The sequence below is a fragment of the Centroberyx gerrardi genome, chromosome 17 (assembly GCF_048128805.1).
Source record: "Centroberyx gerrardi isolate f3 chromosome 17, fCenGer3.hap1.cur.20231027, whole genome shotgun sequence".
Lineage (NCBI taxonomy): Eukaryota > Metazoa > Chordata > Actinopteri > Beryciformes > Berycidae > Centroberyx > Centroberyx gerrardi.
The window spans coordinates 9,604,602-9,625,496 of record NC_136013.1 but is presented as its reverse complement, the minus strand read 5'-3'; the positions used below and the strand labels follow the sequence as shown (position 1 = coordinate 9,625,496).

Below are 20,895 nucleotides of genomic sequence, written 5' to 3'. Positions count from 1 at the left end.
TAACCTCTAAATCAGAATCAGAATGAGAATCAGATTTATTGGCCAAGAAATGTGCTCAAACAAGGAATCTGACTTGATGGTTTGCTTCCATAGGTCACATTTAACATAAAAACACAAAATTATTTTTTTTAAAAAGTAGTCATAAAAAAAATGTAAAAGTAGTATTAAAAGAAAGTAATATCTCAGTATAAGTAGTAGGCTATATACATTTTTTAAATAGAAATTTAACAAATAGGATGTCAAACATTCACAAAAATATGAGTGCTTATGAAGCTAACTTGATTCCATTTTGGATTCCAGGTATGAAGAGGTCACTAGAAAAGTCTCTAATGCCAGTTTTGTCACATTAAAAAGTGCATCTGATAACTGTTTCCTGGTGTTGTCCCTACATGTAAACTACAATAAATGTAGCAGCATCACCAAGAGTACAACTGCAGTATGGCAGGGCCCCTGGCAGTATTGTAGTACTACTACAAACGGCCAGGCGGTGGTAGTAAACACCCATTGAATTATACAAACCAGAGTGACTGGCTTGGAGCCCATCATGGAGGATCAAATAGGGCGTATCAACGGCTCTGCCCCAATCTACACAACACACTCTTAGAGCCCGCCTCTGAATGAACGTGATTGGTTGTTGCCTTCGCGTATGAATATTACCTTCCTCTGATTGGACAACGTTCTTGCCCATCCGCTGTGACAGACACCACTGATAGCTGTTTGGAAAATGAAACTGACTGGCTCGTGTCTGACTTCGAGAGGGGGGCAAACGAAAACGAAAACAAGACGTTTATTTTATAAAAGCCCAGTGAATCCGCTGTTTTAAATCAGACAGCGAAGGCACGAAAGCCAAAGGTAAGAACCCTATCCAACGGGATTTGCGAGGTGACATAATTTTTTGTGAGAGAGGCGGGCCTGCCTGTTAAACCACGACAACAACAACACTCAATAAATTTCTTTCTGCTGTCTTCGTTGATGTGTCACTGCTAATATCATCAATAGCAGCGAGTCATCAGTAGGTAGCTAACTATTTCTGACTATGTTTAGGCTTGGCCCTGTACTGTATGTTTGCCTATGGTTTGTATGGTTTGTTACAGGTAAGGGGACATCTGTAAAGATAACCTTTCCTTCTCTTTTGCTTACAGCTGGGCATGTTGGATAAACACCAGAGCGGGAAAGGACCTAGCATGACTAAAATGGAATGGAGGTAAGCATAAATATAGCAATTATATCATAGTATTGCTCTTTGGCAGTGTGTTGATGGGTAAGAGTAGTGGTTACCAAATCAGGGGTCCTTAAGGAGTGTTAGGGTGTTCCCAGTAAAATAAGGATTAGTTTAATTTCACTTTTATTTCATTTCTTAGCATCAGAGGCTTCCGTTATCCCCCCACCTGCAGTGTGTTTACAACTGCATTATTGTTTGTAGCTGTGTTGTGTACAGCAGAAATCTCAGAGGGGGGTCTCTGGGACAAAACCTTTCTCAAATGGGGGTATGAGGTCTTAGGAGTGTCTACTTGGGAGTTCCTTGACATGAAAAACTTTGGGGACCCCTCAGTTAGAGTGTCTACATGTAGGCCTGCAGGCAGTGTACATGAACACAGAGTAAAGCAGTAACAATGTTGGTAAACTTGAGGCAGAAACCTTTGTTGTTGAGTTAACATTGCATTGTAACAGCTTGTTTGTTACTGTTAACATTTGTATTTGTGTGTATTTGTGCATGCATACAAAACCTCATATAACCAGTGTCAGTTATTTATTTTTTGTTGCATACGTGTTGCGTGCATTCCCATTTGGAAGGTTTTAATTTCAACATCAGTCTAATCATCACAGGGGAAGTAACACAAGCGGGCCACGCCACTATTTCCATATTCAGAGCAGTGACTGAGATACCCATTTCATTTGCACGACAGAAAATGTGGCAAATAGCTGTGAACATTGTCATGAAATATTCCCAGGCCACCTGTCACAAACAGAAGTTTACCTGGCCACTTGGGCACATTTTCTATGTCTAGTTTTCTTTCAAATGTAGTCCTATTTGAAGATAATAGATGCAGGGTGGCATAGTGAGATTGTGAGACTGCCGTTCAAATGAAGGATCTGGGTTGGCGCCCCCTGTGTCGGCAAGCATCCACCTTTCTGAAGTGTTGTATGGGGATCAATAGAATACCACATTTTTATAATCACTATTATTCTACAGGGGTCTAGTGATTTTCCAAGATCTAGGCTACTATGCATGGTTTGGCCTAGGTATAGGTTGTGCTGCAAGTCCTCTGTCATTAAGAATGTGATGGTGTCAAACCCTTTTCTTATCATATCACTCTCTTTTCCCTTCTGTTTCCCGTCATCTCTTCCACTCTTCTACTCTTCTATATATCTTCAACCCTCTTACTATCCCCTCACTCTCCATCCCTCTCTCCCTCTCTCTGTGGTCCAGTCTGTAGCAGTGGGCTTGGTTACTTGGCGAGACTGAAGCTGTTGTTACCATGGCTCACTTTGACACAGAGTACCAGCGTCTGGAGGCGTCCTACAGCGACTCTCCCCCGGGAGAGGAGAACCTGCTGATGCACGTGCCTGAAGGAGCCAAATGTAAAACACACAAACAAATCACAAACAAATCATGCACTTCTCTCATACAGAAATACTCCCATACTCCTCTAACTACCTGATAGAGATGCCCTACAACCACGTCATTACTAAAATATCTTGTCTTTTTCAGCCCAATGGCACCACATAGAAAACCTGGACCTGTTTTTCCAGAGAATATCCTTTACATGATTTGGCATGCATTCCTAATGCGCTGTGTGTCTGAATGTAGCTGCTCAGTGAACTGGGCTGCCTTGATTTTGCATTGTGAAATTAACTCATATAAGACCTGCCACCTCAGTTGCTCTTATAGTAGTCCTTAACTTCCCTCACGTCTATAACCTGCATCAGAAGAATGGATTCACCTGTATGCTGTTGGGAGAGATCTTTGAGCTGGTGTATGTATCATATTCATCATAAATCTACAGTAGGAGGCATGGATAAGTTGGAGTGAAAATGCTGTGAAATAGAAGAAACACGTATTGTTGATATCCTTGATAGTTATTCCAGTGACATTTTCACACACATCTCAAGTCAGGGAGGAATATAATTTCTCTCTCTCTCTCTCTCTCTCTCTCTCTCTCTCTCTCTCTCATTGTCTTCCCCTCTCTACCCGGCTTCCCTCCCTTTCTCTCTCCCTGCAGTCAGCTGCTGTTTGTGGTTGGCTTCACAGTGTTCCTGGCTAACTGTGTGGACTACGACATCCTCTTTGCCAACAAGTTTGTGAACCACACTGACTCGTCTAAAGTCACCTTGCCTGACGCCTTCCTCCCCGTCGATGTCTGCAGTGCCCGGTGAGTATGAATGACACTTGATTTGTAAAAGAAGCTGTAATTGCAGTGTAAGTGTGGCGTAGCAGAGAGTAGGTCTGATGATTGCTGAGTGTGTGTTTTAAAGAGGGGATGGTTCTGGGATGTGCAGGAATCCCAGTGATATATCCATACAAAATCCATTTATCATCAAAGCAGGATTTCTATGCAAGTGCTTGATGTAGATCATCACATGGGACAGTTTGCTAGTCTCTCAATCATACTTATTGTGTGACAACAGAAAACTTGGAAGTGATATTTGGCTTACAAGTGTGAAATATTTAGCTTACAAAAAGGCCACTGCATAAGAATGTGTCCCCAAACTCCTCCCACCTTTCAAATTTCATGCACTGTCCTCCTGCTTCCCTAGTAATAACAGTGATTTCAATATCTGTGTTGCCCTTGTGGCTTACAGTGCTAGGGCACATATCACACATTCATGATAGTGTGGGTTAGAGCCCACCTGCTTTCTCTCACACACCTTTTCTGCTTCCACTATGTAGTGTCTGATAAAGCAGAAATGTGTTGAAAATAATCCAGCAATTAGATAAGTAACCCATGTTGGATCCAGAGTGTTTGTTGTTGCTCTAAAGATATATTGAAGATGTGAGAGCAATGGTACATGTCTGAGTCTGTCATTGTGCTGTAGAATACTTTTATCTTTGTATTAATTAAATAAGTAAATGCATTTCTCCCCCAGGATCCGAGACAATGCATTTGTGATGTTTGTGCTGGTGATCTCCGGAGTGTTTTGGCTACACCGCCTGGTCAAATTCCTCTACAATGTCTGCTGTTACTGGGAGATCAGATCCTTCTACACTAATGCCCTCAAGATGACCATGGTGAGACAGATAAAATTATGTTTTAGTGGCATAACTAAGGGTTTATCAAATGCATCCAATAAGATTTATTTTAATAATGCATAGACTTATTCAATGCATTATGCATTTGACTCCCTAACCCTCACTGTGCTTTCCCTTTGCAGTCAGAGCTACCCTATGTAACGTGGCAGGAGGTTCAGGCTAGGATAGTGGAGATCCAGAAAGAACACCAGATCTGCATCCATAAGAAAGAACTGTCAGAGCTTGACATTTACCACCGCATCCTCCGCTTCAAAAACTACATGGTTTGTGCATTTTGAGATTGAATGTCACTTAGACTGTCTGACAAAGTAATCCTTTACCGCTGACGTAACTACCTGCAAATATGATACAATGTGACCTCAAGCCAAAGCACTCTTCCTGTTCTTCTCCAGGTTGCCATGGTGAATAAGTCTCTCCTTCCTGTGCGATTTCGACCTCCTTTTCTTGGGGACTGTGTGTTCTACACCCGGGGTCTCAAGTACAACTTTGAGCTTATCTTCTTTTGGGGACCAGGTGTGTGTGTTCTCTGTGATTAATGTCTGTGCCTGTATTTATTTGGTATCTTCTTCAGGTGAACTGGTGTGTGTATGTTTGCGTGTGCACATACATATTTGCCTATGTTTGCATGTTTATGTCAAGGTCTATATATATGTCTTATTGCAAAAATATCTTCTTTTTACCTCCCTTGTTTATTCCTCGGGTCCCCTTCTAGGCTCTCTGTTTGAGAATGAGTGGAGCCTGAAGCCGGAGTATAAGAGAGGAGGCAACAGGCTTGAGCTGGCAGACAAACTAGCATCTCGCATCCTGTGGATTGGCATTGCCAATCTGCTGTTGTGTCCAGTCATTCTGGTGTGGCAGATTCTCTACGCCTTTTTCAGTTATACTGAGGTAATTGGGCTCCCCCTGTTCACACACAAATACAAACCCTACGCAATTTCCTATTTACACAGAGACATTATTCTTATAGAGAGATACAGAGACAATAGTGTGTGTAATGGTGTGTGTGTGTGTGTGTCTCTAGGTGATTAAGCGAGAGCCTGGTTCTCTGGGAGCGAGGTGCTGGTCACTCTATGGTCGATGTTACCTGCGTCACTTCAATGAGTTGGACCATGAGCTCATGTCACGACTCAGCAAGGGCTACAAGGTCTGCACACCAGGATATTTTCTACCAACAATTGAAGGTCTTAGGCTGCTTGTCCCCAGGGAACCTCACTTCATAGCACTGCTTTCTTCTCTTTCTTATTTTAAATGGAAAGAACATGATGGTGCCTGGCTATGCAGAATTTGTGTTTTTAGTGCTCAGAGTGCCAGCAGCTGGAAGTTAAAAACATTTCAGCTTCAAGTGCTGTGCTTCAAATGGGTTTTCAACAGCAGTGGCTATGATCAGCCCTTTCCGCAAGCGTCTGCTAGCTAAAACAGAGGTGCTTGATGGGCAGAGGGTCTTATTCAATAATAACATGCTCTTGTGCTCATACCATTCTCTTACACTTATGCTCATATTAGTACTGCTCTTCCAGTATCTACTGTATTTTAAAAAGACGTCTATTTCCTCCTTTTTCTGTTCCTCTCTCTCCCTCTTTTGTTCCTGTTTATTTTCTTCTTCAGGCTTCATCCAAGTATATGAATTGTTTCCTGTCACCTCTGCTGACTGTGGTGGCTAAGAACGTAGCGTTTTTTGCTGGCTCTCTCCTGGCTGTCCTTATCGCCCTGACCATCTATGATGAGGACGTTCTAGCAGTGGAACATGTCCTCTCATCCATCACACTGCTTGGAGTGTGTATCACAGTCTGCAGGTAGGGATTAGTGTCACCCAGTTTGTCTGTATGCCAGTCTTGTCTATCTGAACACACACGTATGCAGGCATCTAAACACACATATCTATCTATCCATCTGTCTACCTGTCTGTCTGCCTGTCCCATCAATCTTTCTAATCCATCCATTCTATCTTCCAAACTCTCAACTGAAACGCTGCTGCTCCCCCTGTCTCTTCCCCTTTTCCTCCCCCTCTCTCTCTCTCTTCAGGTCATTTATTCCTGATAAGCACATGGTGTTTTGTCCTGAGCAGCTGTTGCGGGTGATCCTGGCTCATATCCACTACATGCCAGACCACTGGCAGGGCAACGCGCATAGATATGAGACCCGTGACCAGTTCTCCCAGCTCTTCCAGTACAAGGCTGTGAGTACCACTGTTGGATTGGAGAAAAACACAACAAATCAAAACAAGTAGAAAATTTCCCTTTCAAAGCAGTGTTCGGTGGTGACATTTATCACATCCTTTCAAAACATTTTTAACCTTTATTTATCCAGGGAGTATTAACTGAGCATGCATGCTCTTTTTCACCTATGGCTGGCTTAACACTCAGACAGTTACTCACATTCACACCTTGGAGCTGCCCAGTACTACCACAGTCTTCAACTATTAGCCACTGAGCAGCTCCACTGAAGCAGTTGGGAGCTAAGCACTATACTCAAGGGCACCTTCATGGTACTTGTTAAAAGAAGGGATTCATTTTGCCCTCACAGAATTTCCAAGCTGGCTGGGGATTCAAATCGAGTGAACAAGTCTTTTTCTTTAACCTCTATGCTACTACCACCCCCCTACTGACTCAATTAAAACGAATGTGTCATTTAACATAACATCATTTCAACTTTTGAATCAGAGGTTCAGTAAACTTTTTTCATCTGAAACTGAACTTATCCCTACTTTGCTACATGAGCATACGGTGTTAACCCTTCCCTTCTCTGTTTGCATTCAGGTGTTTATTCTGGAGGAGCTGATAAGTCCAGTGGTGACTCCGTTCATCCTGATCTTCTGTTTGAGGAGGAAGTCTCTGGAGATCATTGACTTCTTCAGGAACTTCACCGTGGAGGTGATCGGGGTGGGAGACACCTGCTCCTTCGCCCAGATGGACATCAGGCAACACGGACACCCTGCGGTGAGGAACTCCCAGAGACACACACACTTGCATGAAGACACTATTTTGAAGTACTCACCTATTGGCAAGCATTAGATTAATTGAAAAGTTGCAGTACAACAAGTAATACATGCAATTGCAGGGAAGAACAAAAGCCCAGGTTGAATCACAGTTTGTAACTTCTGAGCATAAAAACACAGAAAGTCAGAGATTTCACTCTTCGCTCTCGTATTCACACTTGGGTTACAGCAACACAGCTGAACGAGGGAGCGTTGTGTATATGTGTGTTTTGACAATCTCTCTCCTCCCTCTGTAGTGGATGTCAGGGGGGAAGACAGAGGCGTCTATCTACCAACAGGCAGAGGACGGGAAGACAGAGTTATCTCTGATGCACTTTGCCATCACCAACCCCCAGTGGCAGCCTCCCCAGGAGACTACACACTTCATCAGCCAGCTGAAGGAGAGGGTACAGAGAGAGGCCACCGGGGCTCCTGCAGACGCACATACACTCAACTCATTGTCAGAGTCGGAGGTATGGAGATAAACGAACATTCACACGAGTATCGCAACATGTGGAAAGAATAAGTCAGGTTTATTAAACTGAATGACACGCAGTTATGAGTTAAATTTCCTAATATACTCATAGGAATATTAGGATTTACCCTCCTGTCTCTCTCCCTCTCCCTCTCTGTCCCTCTCTTTCAGCCGAGGAGTCTCGTTGCTAACCTCTTGGCAGGTCCGTCTACACTGGCCTCCGTTCATTTTGGCCGGGACAGCTCTTTGACCAACCACGCAGCGGTCGGCATGAGCGACGGGGCGTCTGCCTTGCGCTCCCTTTCACCAATCAGCAGTAGCCTTCACCTGAGAGGCAGCCTGAGTGCAGCTCATAGGGCTGTTGGCCACACCTCAGCCATGAGCAGGCCGATGGCAGGCTCTGGGTAGGATGATGCTCCTTCAGAAACATGCTGCAACTAAATTCCTTTTTAGACTACATCTTTCACTCTCAGTAGAAATACTCACTGAACTGCTGGACGGACGCTAAAAATAGATTTCAACTCACATTTCAAAGTACAAATCTGGCATACTAAGTTTGCAAGAGCTTTGTCTTCGCTAACCTTGCTGACAATCTATTCTGCATTCTTCTCCTCTCTTCCTGTGCCAATCTCCTTTACTGTTGTCCTCTTCTCACCTCTTCCCGCTCCCTCCCCTCCCCTCTCCACTTCCTCATCCCATCCACTCTGCTCTTCATTCTTGCATCTATTCCTTCACCAGGACTGATGCCCGGACTGTCAGCTCAGGCAGCAGTGCATGGGAGGGTCAGCTGACCAGCTTGGTCCTGTCAGAGTACGCCTCCACTGAGATGAGCATCCATGCACTTTACATGCATGAGGTAAGAGTGTGTGTGTGTGTGTGTGTGTGAGAGGAAGACACAGGAGAGAGCAAGCTGCCTGAGTCACAAAGTGAATGAAGTACAAAGTGTTCCCACATCTATCCTCTGATTCTGAATATCTGTCAAATCTCCTTCTCCATCTTGTCTCCCTTCCCTCCGTCTTTCTCCTTTCATCTGTTTGTCCCTGTAGCTCCACAAGCAGCAGTCTCGCGGTGAGCTGTCCCGTCACACATGGCACAGGCAGGAGAGCGACGACAGCAGCGACAGCGTCCCCGACGATGTGAGGAGCGACCCCAACCCTCACCACAGAAACTTCCCCCGCTCGCACACTTTCCCCACCTTAGTTGCCAGTCCCAGTGCCATTCCCAGCTCAGCCTCAGCCATCAGCACTACCACCCCAGGCCATGAGGGGGCTCCACTACAGAGCAGCAGCCAGCGCCGCTATGGAGGAACCACCACAGGTAGCTATCATTGTGGTTATCACTTCATGTTTCGTACTAGAGGACATATAGGGTTTGAGTGGTACTCCAATGGGACTGGAATGTTTTTCTTATCCCAGTCAGGCTCAGAATGGCACAGGAATCATTTTCACTTGCTATTCCACTTGATGTTATCATCACCCATGTCAAGATAATTGCATTGAACAAGTCACTCCGCCTGTTATATCATTACATTGTTGCTACAATCCCTGTACATTCACCTGGTACAAATTAGTAAAAACATGCTGATAGAAAGAGCGCACATTTGGGAAAAGAGTAACATTTAGAAAGAGACATGGGATCAGGGTGGGACGGGAAACATATTGATGAGATATGTGCAGAACAGAAAAATGTTCTTAATCCTGATTTAAAAGTGAGTAGTTAAATCTATTCCCCCATCTACTAACTCAAGTCTACTGCTTCAGTTAATCTCACACTTATATATGAGGTTGCTATAAGAGAAGTAGGATTTTCAACATATTTCATAATTTGTTGAACCAATGGAGGACAATGTACAGTCCCATGACACTGTAATGACACCTTGTAATGTCTTTTTTGTCTTCCAGACTCTTTAGGTGCAGGGGGCAAGGTGTTGAGGTCAGCACGGGTGCCCATGGGAGGCTGGGCAGAGGAGGGTCAGGCAGGACTGCGGCACCATGACCCGGTGCCAGAGGAGAGCTCTGAGGACGAGATGCCTCCTCACATACACAAGGTGACTGTGTATGTGAATGTGTGTGTGTGTGTGTGTGTGTGAGGGTGGATGGTGGTGGGGTGTTAGTGTGCCTGTGTGTGTGCGCACTGCAAGTAAATAATTCTTGTTAATTCCCTTTTTCTCGCTTTAGGTGACATAACTAATCCATGTGAATGAGCATCAACCTCCTTCCCTCTGGCGGCACCCAAACACACACGCTCATACTCGACCGAACTCTGACCCAAGATTCACCGTCTGATCTGACGCGGATGAAGATGGACACGTGCGAGAACGGCATACCATGATATTTAACGGGTGAAATCATCCTGACAACTGTAGATGGATGCCACCATCGGCCAATCAAAGAGACAGTGGGCTGATGACATCCATAACTTTCCATATGACTTGGTATATGCCTAAATAGGCAGACAGGGTGAATCTCTAAACCCATGTATCAGAATAGGACCTACAGGATCAAGTTTCTTCTAATAACCACCGATTCCGTCAGATTACACTACGCTCTTTTATAATATGTCGAAAGATTACACAATGAAAGTGCATGTGTCACTGAGATGTAAACACTCAGCACTGCTGGAGTCATACCTGCCATTCTGTTAGCAACTTTATAACTAATCAGTCTGTTGGTCCTAAATGTGATCACAAAAACAGAAGTTATATTATCTCTGTCGTTTCTCCCTTTTACAAACCAGGTAATGTGGTAAGAGAAATTTAAAAAATTTGATGGTTAGCGTAAAACAATGTCTTCAGTAATGACAGCGTTCTCTAAAATGTGTTTAGAAATATGCCTGTGACGTACTGACTTTCATTGGGTGTATCTGTTCCTGTAACAGTGGCAAAGAGACGATTTATCTTTCTCTCCCCCTCTGTCTCTTTCAGCTTGCAGTTTGCCTCTTTGCGAATCTTGTGGGCCTCAAATAGTATAAAATGCATTTGACATTTTTTTAATAAGATAATTTTAGTCCTTCAGGATTTTTTCCTGATTCGTTCTTGTTAATAAGATAATTTTAGTCCTTCAGGATTTTTTCCTGATTCGTTCTTGTATTTATTGCACTTCCAAGTTCTAAGTGAATGTTCTGAAAAAGTTCTGAAACTCCTCCCAAAATCTGGCTGTGTTTGCGCTGGTAGACTCCAAAAAATAATACTTGTACAAATTAGCCAGGTATACTGCACGCACACATGCACTGTGTAAATAAATGCTATCAGGTTATTTCACAGAAAACATAATCAGAACGTTGGATTATCAAATTTACAACATTGTAAGGCCAGCATTTTGTCATGTGTATGCAACCAGAGACGTATGTGCTGTATGCGAGCGCATTTCAGACTCATTCAGTGCAAGAGTTTTTGTTTATCATTCATTGTTCTTCAGTAGACTTGCTAAAGGCTTCAGTAAGCAAACAGGGCTGTTTTAAACATGTAACATTGACCTCTGTGCCATACTATAAAGCCCTTAAGCACAAGTGCATGACCATCCACCCTTCCTTTTTAGAGAGCGAGACAGTTGTAACCGGATCATCCCACAGCAAGCCTACAGCACCATGACCATCCTCCTACATCCTACTTACAGTCATGGCTTCCAGTCACAGCTTGCATGTTGTTTCTGTTCCACAATCATAAATCCTAACTTCTTTAAAAGACAAGTATGCACTTTAATAATTTGTTGATGCAGAGGATGTAACTTAAACTTGGTTAATTTTTTATGTTTGTGTTCTCGTTTCTTTTATTTATCAAAAGGGATGTGCCATGATGATTGACAGGTGACTTTGTGAATCAAGATCATATTGACCCACTGCTGGACTGTAATGTCATGGTCATGGAAACATTGATTCAGTGAGGATAGAAGGATGCCTGTTGTTATTTTTCTGTTTTATAGATCCTGTAAATTACCATTTTGTACAGTTGTAAATTCATCAATAAAATTAAGTCATGGCGATGATTTTGTGTGTTGCTGGAAAAACAATCACATTTGCATCAGTGTTATTAATGATAGCACAGACAGCATCAATGGGACTTAGAGTAGACTACATACTAGCCTACATCACTACTTTGGGTACATATAGCGCGTAGTCTTCACCAAAATAATGATTGCAGTTCGTTGTGTTATAACTTGGCCAACTGAGAAGCACTAGTCGCAAAACGTACGAGAGTTGGCCATGGCTGCAGCAAAAATGACCGAGGTATGGCACACTGTTTCAGAAACTTTTGAAGAAATAGTTAAATTGAGGAATAGCGATGAGAACAGTCGGATCCTCGTGCCCAGTGGTTACGTGTACACATCAAGAAAACTGCGGCTGTATCTTTTCGCTTTCGTTTGTCAAAGGGCGGTCCTCATCACTGCATTACGAAAACAAAAACTGCGCACTTCATGACGTTTTGGACTTTTTAAGGAAAGCATCGACCTGAGCAAAACAGAGCCCGGATAGCTCAGTCGGTAGAGCATCAGACTTTTAATCTGAGGGTCCAGGGTTCAAGTCCCTGTTCGGGCGTCCATATTTTCGTCGGGCATTTGTACTTTGTAGGTGACATTAGACCGGTAGTCATTCATAAGCATCTCGTCGTCGTAATAGTTTGTTAGGAATGTAATAGTACACTTTGGTAAGGGTCGTTACAGCGGCGTTGAGGCGTAATGTTAAAAAAAGAGGCAACGCAAATGATCAATACATCCGTTCTTCTTCAAAGTGGGTGCTAAACGACACCTAATAGTACCGGTATGAGTGGTGATTTTCGGTCAGCGCATTAACTTTTACCTGTGATGCGGTCCGAGGAGTTTTTCAACGGTTTCGAACTTGTCTCAGCCAATCAGAGATGAGGCTGTATATGCGAGCTGATTCACCTTTCTTCCAGCAATGTAAAGGGGATGTTAATTTGTTATTGTACAGGCTATACATTAAACCGCAAGTATTCTATGAAAAATGTAATTTTTAGGTAGGTGTTTGAGAACTTTTAATGATTCTGTAGGCAAAGGATCTACATTATTATTATTTTTTATCTCCTTTACATGCTAATTTTTGGAGACAATAAAATGACAACCAAAGTCTACAATTGAATGACAGGACATTTTATAGACGCTTGCATTGCTTTTTTCAAAAACAAAAATTATATACTGTAAAAATCATACTGGCAGCCAAAGATTCAACATGCTTAGTGTAATTCTATCTGATGCATGTGCAATGTGAGTTCTGCGTCTCTCTCTCTTGTAAGACTAAGAAGCACACATTCATAAGCAAACACACAATTTCCATCATTTTTTTTGTGTCCTTTCAATTTTTCCTTTGTTGTGGGTGTTGCTAGGAGTTCTCACTGTGTTAGCCATGCAGTTTCAATTCATTGTACGTCACAGACTGAGTGGGACTCTGGTGTGGTCAGAGAGAAAAGGGACACACAAACATAGACACACACGCAAACGCATGAGTTTGTTAATATTCACAAAACAATATTGTGGGTATGTGTGTGTAAGCTTATATGCCTTACACGTTGAGTGGTGGGAGTGTAACAGGTCCCGTCACATGGTGTATGGATGGTAGGTGACCCCCTGCTTGTCCTGCGGGGACAGACGACACCATTGGCAGCCATGGAGGATAGCCAATAGGAGGCAGCTGTGGAGCAGCAGGAGTGGGACCATAGTGATGATGATGATGGACAGCACTTCCTCTTGGTTTGACGTCTGGCCTCACAACAATAGGGTTTCCCTGGTAACCGTCCTGGAAATGCAGGAGTGAGACTTTGGTGAGAGACAGAGATGACTGATGTGTGAAGAGAGAATGAAGACTTGATGAGACCTGACTGTGCTTTGTGTGTGTGTGTGTGTGTGTGTGTGTGAGATACTGACCTGCCCAAGATATGCAGTGTGTGTGGCAGAGTGACTGGGCCCTCCAGGTGGCGACAGCGCCATAGGAGGAATAGCTTTCAGCATCATATTGTGCATGATGATCTGGTGCATCTGGGCATTTTGCATCAGCATCAATTCCACCATGTCTGACACACACACACACACACACATACAAAAGTATAAATAAGGTGACACTTGAATAAGATATTTTGGTTATATTTTTTGCTGCAGGATACCCTCTTTGATGCTGCCTGAGCGCGGTGCAGGATAGGGCTGAGGTGGGGGAATCTGGGTGATCAGAGGCTGCTGTTGTGGCAACTGTTGTATGATAGTTGCAGGCTGCTGAGGTATCTGCAGAGAGAAAGAGAGACAGGGGAAATAGCACTAGTTTAGGATCTTTAATTTGTGTAAGGATGTGAATGAGACACTCCCCATCCTCCATTGTAGGTTGAAACGTATCTCACATCATCTCTCCCCATTCAATAATATCCCCTCTCCTATATGTTTCTCCTCTATTCGTTCCTATATGATCTTATTTTGAAGTAGCCTAAAATCCCCTCAACCTTTCTCCTTATCCCTTTTGTTTCTTCACACTTTTCTATTAAAGAGTCATTATGAGGTTAAAAGATTATTGCCGGGGCACTATGGCTCTAACCCTTGCTAGTTTTGTTGATGATAAAGGAATTGAAGCTTATTCTACTGTTGTACTCATTGTAAGTCACTCTGGATAACAGTGTCAGCTAAATGCCTAAAATGTAAAGGAATGGACCAATAAAAGAAGGAGGGGATCAGGAGGAGGAAAAGGAGGTTAAACACATTAAACAGAGGCAGACCAAAGAGAAAAGGGGAAACAGATGTGGGGGATTGGATTCTGGCAGAAAGATAGATGTGAGTGTTGAGTGTCTCACAGTCTGTTGGATGATGCGAGGCAGCTGAGGCGGGGCGGGTGGTGGAGGGAGCAGGGCAGGCAGAGCCGGGGCCGGGTGGTGGATGTGGATGGGGGCCGGGGGTGGAGGTGGCTGAGGTGGCTGAGGTGGCTGCGGTGGCTGAGGTGGCTGAGGTGGCTGCGGGGCGGTGAGGAAATCTGGATGGTATCGCCTACGTGTGCCTCCCCAGGTCTGAGGTCTGGTGAGGTCCTCCAACATGTGCTGCTCCTGCAGAGGAGATCCCATAGACACAGACAACACACACAAACACATCATACACTTGTCACAGTCTCAGATGGAAGAGTAAATGCTCAAGACATTAGTTAAACCCTCTTGACTCTTTGCTCCCTTCCTTCCTTTTTTGTTTTTGTAGGTTTTACATGTTGTTATGGCAGGTTTTGTAGTCTACATATTGCTAAAAGACTGATATATCACTTTCTACAAGTAGTATGACTTGAACGAGAGCATTTTAAATCAATGAATGATCATCAGATGATTAGCATTGTAATACTGCTAAGTGCTAATCCTAATGAATGGAAATAGTATTCGACAAGGAAACAAACAAATGTTTACTAACCCTCAGTCTTTGCAGAAGGTCCCTCTTTCGCCTCAGTGCACAGTGCAGTGCATCCATCCGTCCATCATAACTTCCTGAACAAACACAATCATGTTCTCAGAAACGAACCCCTGAATCATTTAACCTCACCCATGTTTTCCTCCTCTACTCACTCCAATGTCATGTTTTGAAGTAAATAAAACCCCTTCTACCTCTTCCATTAGCTCATACTTCTCCTGTTTCTTTTCCTATAGCACTTCTTGTTTACATGACGGTGACAGGAAATATTGTCAGGGAATTATGACTAATTCTCATTATTACCATTGATTATTAATAATGTTGGTGATCTAGGAATTGAAGCTTATTCTACTGTTGCCACCATGATAATCTCTTACTTGCAGACAGGGCAGACTCTGCTCGGTCGTCCATATTGTCCTTTTCGTTTTCCAGTCTCTATGAATGTCAGTATACAGCATTCGTTAAAGATTTGGTGTGTCATTCTCATCCGATAACTTAAGTGAAAGAAGCTCCAAAATGCCTTTCCACCTCTGAACTAAAGCTATCTATCGTAGTCTAACTTTTCACCTACCTTCTCCAGCAGTTTCAGTTTGAATCTAGTCATCTGATCAACCATAGGATCTGCCATGCTAAAAGATGAGAAGGAATAAGACTGCTGGAATGAACATAATAGGTTGAAATGTGCACAGACACAAACATACAGACCCTAGGTCTTTAAATATCTCATTTACCTCAACTCATGGTATTCGAGTCGCACACACTCGGCATCCACCTTTGTGTGTCCATGCCAAACTAAAGCCACAAAGCGGTTGCCATGGGACACACCTGTTTACTACAGGCATTCAACCATGACTTTCCTGCCTGCTTGGTTTCTATGCTGCTCCCTTTAATGAGAGAGAGAGAGAGAGAGAGGGAGAGAGTGAGAGTGAGAGAGTGAGAGAGAGTCTTTCAACATACTGACAGACTGGCCTGCAGCTCACCTCAATGGGCAGATACAGTATGACAGCAAATAAACAGAAATAGCATTGCTTTGCATACATTTTTTGTACATTAAAATTATTAGACACATAGACAGACAGATATTGTAGATAGATAGATAGATAGATAGATAGATCTATCTACATCCACATACATCATCTTCATCATATGAAGATGATGTATATAGGATGTATAGGATGTATGTAGAATGTAGGTCATTCAGTCTTTTATCATTATTTCAATAGATCAGGTGTGATGGTGAATGCCTGTAAACGTGATGATTCACCCAGCTTTTGTATGCAAGACACACTTCATTTTACCCGCGCCTCATGGCGCTATTTGCTTCTCAACCAGTGGTAAACGCACGCACTTTCAAAACACAGCAACGAAGTGGAGGGTATTTTTTGTTTTAACCCACACTGATTGGCTACATGCGGCGACAATCACAGTTTTGGCGTCTCTAGACAGTCATCTAATTGGTCTATGAAATGTCAGTTTTTGAGTGATGCAGTAAATGGGAGGGATTTTCTACTTATGCGGAAATATATTTAAACGACACAAAATCTATTGGCTAAAAAATTGGTACGTAATGAGTTGATTGGTTCGTTCATTCAAGGAAACTCGATAAGGGCGGAGTTGAAAAGACTTGGCGGCCATATTGAATATTATCTGTTGACAGTTGTTTCTACAGAAATCTCAGAGTCTGTTAAGATTTTGTTTGAACTTATAGTCGAGTGACGGTTTTCAGCTGAATTAGGACACTTGTCCTAAACTTTTAATGGTTTCGTTTTAACCAGGAGATGGATGAAGATGAGCGACAGAGGAAACTAGAAGTCGGAAGAGCTAAGGTTTGTTGCTAACGTTGGCTAGCTTCTGAACCCAGGCTAATGCTGGCTGCTAGCAGTTAGCCAACTCTTTTGTTATAGTCCTGCGTTTGACCAATGCTAAGTATACCCACCCCCCAAACTAGTGATATTCAAGTGTCCGTTTTGTTTCTCGTTGCTTGGTTTCTAATTGCACGTTACATTACAGGCACTTATTGCTGCTTTACACATTTGCCGCGCATACACCGCGGTTTGATCATAATCAAAGGCATGATATGGTTGCACTTCACGAATAATATTAACGTTACTTTCTGGCTTTATCAGATAATCTCGTACACTCAGGGTCCAGTTTCAACAGAGACAGAAAGATACATATTGTGTCTTAATTGGGCTCAAAGTCACACTTACAAATAGTAACGTTACATTTGGGGAAATCAGTTTCAAACTCATTTGTGCTGAATTGTTGGCTTGGAGCTCTATCGAGGTGCGTTGCAGGTGCATCTTCTGTCCTCACTGTAAGTTTTAAGTTCCAAACCAGATTTTGTTTTGCTAACGTTATGTCAATTTTAAGTTTAAGATACATTTACATGTATTCTCAAAAGCTGGACTTGGAAAATTGCCGTCTGTAAGTCTAACATAAGGGTTTTGGTGTTAACAGTCTTTATAACAATGAAATGAATTTCCCCAAGGGGTTTAATAAAGTGCAATCTTATCTTATCTTATCTTATCTTATCTTATCTTATCTTATGATCAATTCAGAGTCCTAATGTTAGTGGTTAGTTGTGGGTGATTTTAATTAAGCTAATGTTAGTTCCCACTAGCTGTATAACCAGGCAGATAATATTAACATGTATCTGCCTGATGACTACAAGAGCAGATAGGTGTTGTGGTGTAATATTAGGCTCACTGCATATCCCAAGTGGCATGTTTTTCATCCATCTGTGAAACATTGCTGTTGTGATCACACTGCAAAATTGGCGTGGAAATGTCATGCATGCTAATTTTGCTCACAGCCATTTTAACCGGCAAGGAGCTGTTTGTACTAATGTGGTGTTAGTAATGGGCCAGTAGTCAAGAACGGCCTACCCTGCATTGCAAGCAGACAACCCTGTCACATTGTCTAAAAACTAGGTTGCTCATTGTAAATAGCTGGCTGAATTGCACTTCTCCAGACATTGTATTGCACTTCCAGCTCAGAACAAAACAATGAGGGCGCTCATCCAAACAATAGCAGTGTTACCTATCAGTGTGATGCATGACAGTGGTGAAATAACTCAACTGAACCGCTATTATTCCTTATGACAGAAATCCTCCAATATGCCACGAAGTCAGTCGGTAAGTATAGAAACTGGTGATGAGCAGAGACATTGGACTTTGTCATGGGAATGTGTGTCTGTGGTTATTCCTGTGATTTCTGCCTCCTTGGTTTTTTTTTGTTTGATTTTTTTCTTTTGGGTGGAAAATCAGGGCGTTCTTCTGTTTTTCTGCACTGGGATGTGATTGCAGTAGACTTTGAGATGTCAGGCAGCCCTTCATCAAAGAATCTCTTGCAATACCCTTTGTAGTTGCTGTAAACCCGACAGTAAACCTGTGGTGCGTTCGTGGTTTGGTGGGCTGAATGTCTAATATGGCTGCCTACCTTTTCCCTCTGTTCGTTTTTTTTGGAACACTGTGTCATGCTGATTGCAGTCCATCAGGTGGTGCAATGAGCCCATGAGATTTGATAAAGGCTTGCATCTCACATGGATGCCGTTGCTATGGTAATGCAGGGCTGTCAGTCGTCTTTACTGTGTTGGACACATCGAGAGCTCTGATTCTCAGCCAAAACGAAAGCATGCCGTGTATGCATGCATGCACAGACACACACACAAATACACACACAGAAAGATAGGCCACCATTAGACACAGCAGCCTGCCCCTGCCTCAGTGTTGGTATTGTTGAGAGCACAACAGCAGCATTCAGCATTAAGTCCAGTTACATCTCATGTGGACACAGCCAGCTTCAGCCAGCCAGTTAGCCAGACTCTCAATAGTACAGAAGCAGCCTCAGGCCAAGCACAGCTCTTCTGGCTGATATGTCTTTCTGGGACATGATGTGTGTTGTGGCAGGCGGAGGCGGTGAATGGGGTAATAGAAGGACAGAAAGGGTGGGGTTTTGGATGCCAATGATTAAGACAACAGATGTAAGATGTGAGGCGAGGAGTGGTCACGGTGTGAGACTGGTGAGGGAAGGGAATGATTGTTATAGACGTAGGTTAGACCTTGAAGAGGCAGATGAGAAAGAGGTGGATACAAAGCCTGGAGCGAAGTGGGATACATGGCAAAACCTATAATGCGGTTCAAAGACCAGGCAGAGCTCGTAGTCAAATTGAACATTGGTACACACGTGCATACAGTGTTGTCATGCACATGTATGTGACTCATTGCTCCAGGCAACAGTAGATCTCCTGGGGCCATGTGATCTCAAATTGAATTCAGCATGCACACACTGATGCTGTTCGCCACACACAGCTCTGCCTCCTCCTCTCCATGTGGATGCATCTCCCAGTCTCCACCCTCCTCCTCTAGTCTAGACACTTGCCATCCTCTGCCCAGAGTTTGTGGATCTCACTGCTTTGAAGGCTGTGACAGGGTGTTAAAGGATGAGGGGTGAAGAAGAGTGCGCTGTTCCCTACAAATTTGAAGATCTGCATCTGGACAGTGGAGCAGGTGTCTGGCTGTGTACGAGATTGGCAGCTGACCTGATAAGGAAGAATTGACAGGTCTGACTACCAGCAAGAAAGGGAGTCAATGATTGACTGTCAGAAATTGATGGAGCGCTTTATGAGGGTCTCTGTCACAATGTGAGCTGCTGTAATCTGATTTAAGCTGCTTAAAGAAGACAGACAGGCAGATTGAGAGAGAGGGAGAGAGAGAGAGGGTGTGTGATGCAAAGAGAAATGACCTGAGGTGGATTTGTACCAAATCGGTCCTGCAGGAATTCAAGCAAAATGTCATGGATTTTTGCTTGTAGCTTGATTGGGAATGTTGCTATTCATCGTGAATGAACATCTTCTGTTCTGATCGTTGATGTTTTCCTCCTTTCGTGATTCCAGAGAGGCCATTGGGATGCTCCAAAAAGCTCCAGTCATCCAACCTGCCTCTCTCTGATCTTTGACTTTTCTACAGGCTGAAAAAATGCGAAGTGACTGAGATGGATTTGTCCAATCATTCAATCCTTTTTAGAGGATGTTTTTTGGCATTGTTCTTTTTCTGTTCTGCTTTGAGCTTGTTCAATGTCTGTCACTTAATCTTTAAACCTTTTCTCTCGTGGTCTTGAAATAGCCTGTCTGGAGATTTGAGAATATTTAGCACCATCACCTCATTTTGAACTTACATAGCCTATCAGGTTATGATGTAGTCTATTTTGGGTTTGAGTTTGGGATTTCTTCTTGCTTCTTTGGGCACCGTCTTTTTTGCTCCATAACTCTGACTCATCTGAATAAGGGCTTCCAAACTTGGTTCTTTTCTATGGTGAAAATCATGCACTCATGGTTTGCCTCGTCGTTTCAACATGATTTTTTTATGTTTTTTTCAACTGAAGAGATAAATCCTGGACACTTGTCCCCTCTCATCCTTGACCCCTGAGCTTCACCATGCTGATAGTGTGGTGGTGCTCGGTGGTCCTGACCTATGTGTCCATCTACCTCTCACTGTCCTTCCTGCGCAGCTTGCTAGCTTCCGACAGAGGCGGGCGAAAGGTGACGGTGCGGGGGCGGCGAAAAAGACGCAGAAGAGGAAGGGCCAGGATGACTCGCAGAATGACCGCTCGACGCAAGATCGTCACCTAGAACCAGAACTTCCATCAGCCAACGACACAAAGCAGAATAGCAAGACAAACCATGAGGTACATCATTGTTTCCCATACAGCTAGTTATCAGTTATGCTTTAATAATAATGTTACGAGGGAAACTGCAGAAAGTTGAATGAATACTAGAATGTAGTATGGACCACAAGACTACTGCCTTAATTGAACT

The 20,895-nt window shown here is 43.3% G+C and overlaps 3 protein-coding genes and 1 non-coding gene across 5 annotated transcripts in view; 3 read left to right on the top strand and 1 right to left on the bottom strand.

Moving 5' to 3' along the window:
- Window positions 1-722: 722 nt before the first annotated feature.
- atg9a (ATG9 autophagy related 9 homolog A (S. cerevisiae)) lies at window positions 723-11,684 on the top strand. Its single transcript, XM_078289601.1, has 20 exons — window positions 723-852; window positions 1,143-1,204; window positions 2,432-2,583; window positions 2,714-2,759; window positions 2,916-2,978; window positions 3,225-3,374; window positions 4,090-4,231; window positions 4,375-4,515; window positions 4,645-4,765; window positions 4,965-5,140; window positions 5,274-5,396; window positions 5,858-6,045; window positions 6,275-6,428; window positions 7,009-7,188; window positions 7,484-7,699; window positions 7,873-8,105; window positions 8,440-8,557; window positions 8,748-9,018; window positions 9,603-9,748; window positions 9,879-11,684. The coding sequence occupies exons 3-20, from the start codon at window positions 2,481-2,483 to the stop codon at window positions 9,885-9,887; spliced, it is 2,580 nt and encodes an 859-aa protein (XP_078145727.1). The 5' UTR covers window positions 723-852; window positions 1,143-1,204; window positions 2,432-2,480; the 3' UTR covers window positions 9,888-11,684.
- A 477-nt stretch (window positions 11,685-12,161) lies between these two features.
- Window positions 12,162-12,234, top strand: trnak-uuu (transfer RNA lysine (anticodon UUU)). Its single transcript has one exon. It is a non-coding gene; the product is annotated as a tRNA-Lys (tRNA).
- Window positions 12,235-12,805: 571 nt separating this feature from the next.
- On the bottom strand, window positions 12,806-15,705 carry c17h21orf58 (chromosome 17 C21orf58 homolog). Its single transcript, XM_078289682.1, has 8 exons — window positions 15,649-15,705; window positions 15,455-15,512; window positions 15,081-15,154; window positions 14,486-14,731; window positions 13,814-13,928; window positions 13,578-13,723; window positions 13,220-13,449; window positions 12,806-13,101 (listed from the first exon to the last, which is right to left on the bottom strand). Exons 1-8 carry the CDS (start codon window positions 15,703-15,705, stop codon window positions 13,083-13,085), a joined length of 945 nt encoding a protein of 314 aa, XP_078145808.1. The 3' UTR covers window positions 12,806-13,082.
- Window positions 15,706-16,758: 1,053 nt separating this feature from the next.
- pcnt (pericentrin) overlaps window positions 16,759-20,895 on the top strand; it is a 38,775-nt gene continuing 34,638 nt past the window's right edge. For both annotated transcript variants that reach the window (XM_078289430.1, XM_078289429.1), the window contains exons 1-2: window positions 16,759-16,903; window positions 20,589-20,765. In XM_078289430.1, coding sequence (XP_078145556.1) covers window positions 16,856-16,903; window positions 20,589-20,765 — 225 coding nt within the window. In that variant the 5' untranslated portion in view covers window positions 16,759-16,855. The remainder of the gene's footprint in view (window positions 16,904-20,588; window positions 20,766-20,895) is intronic.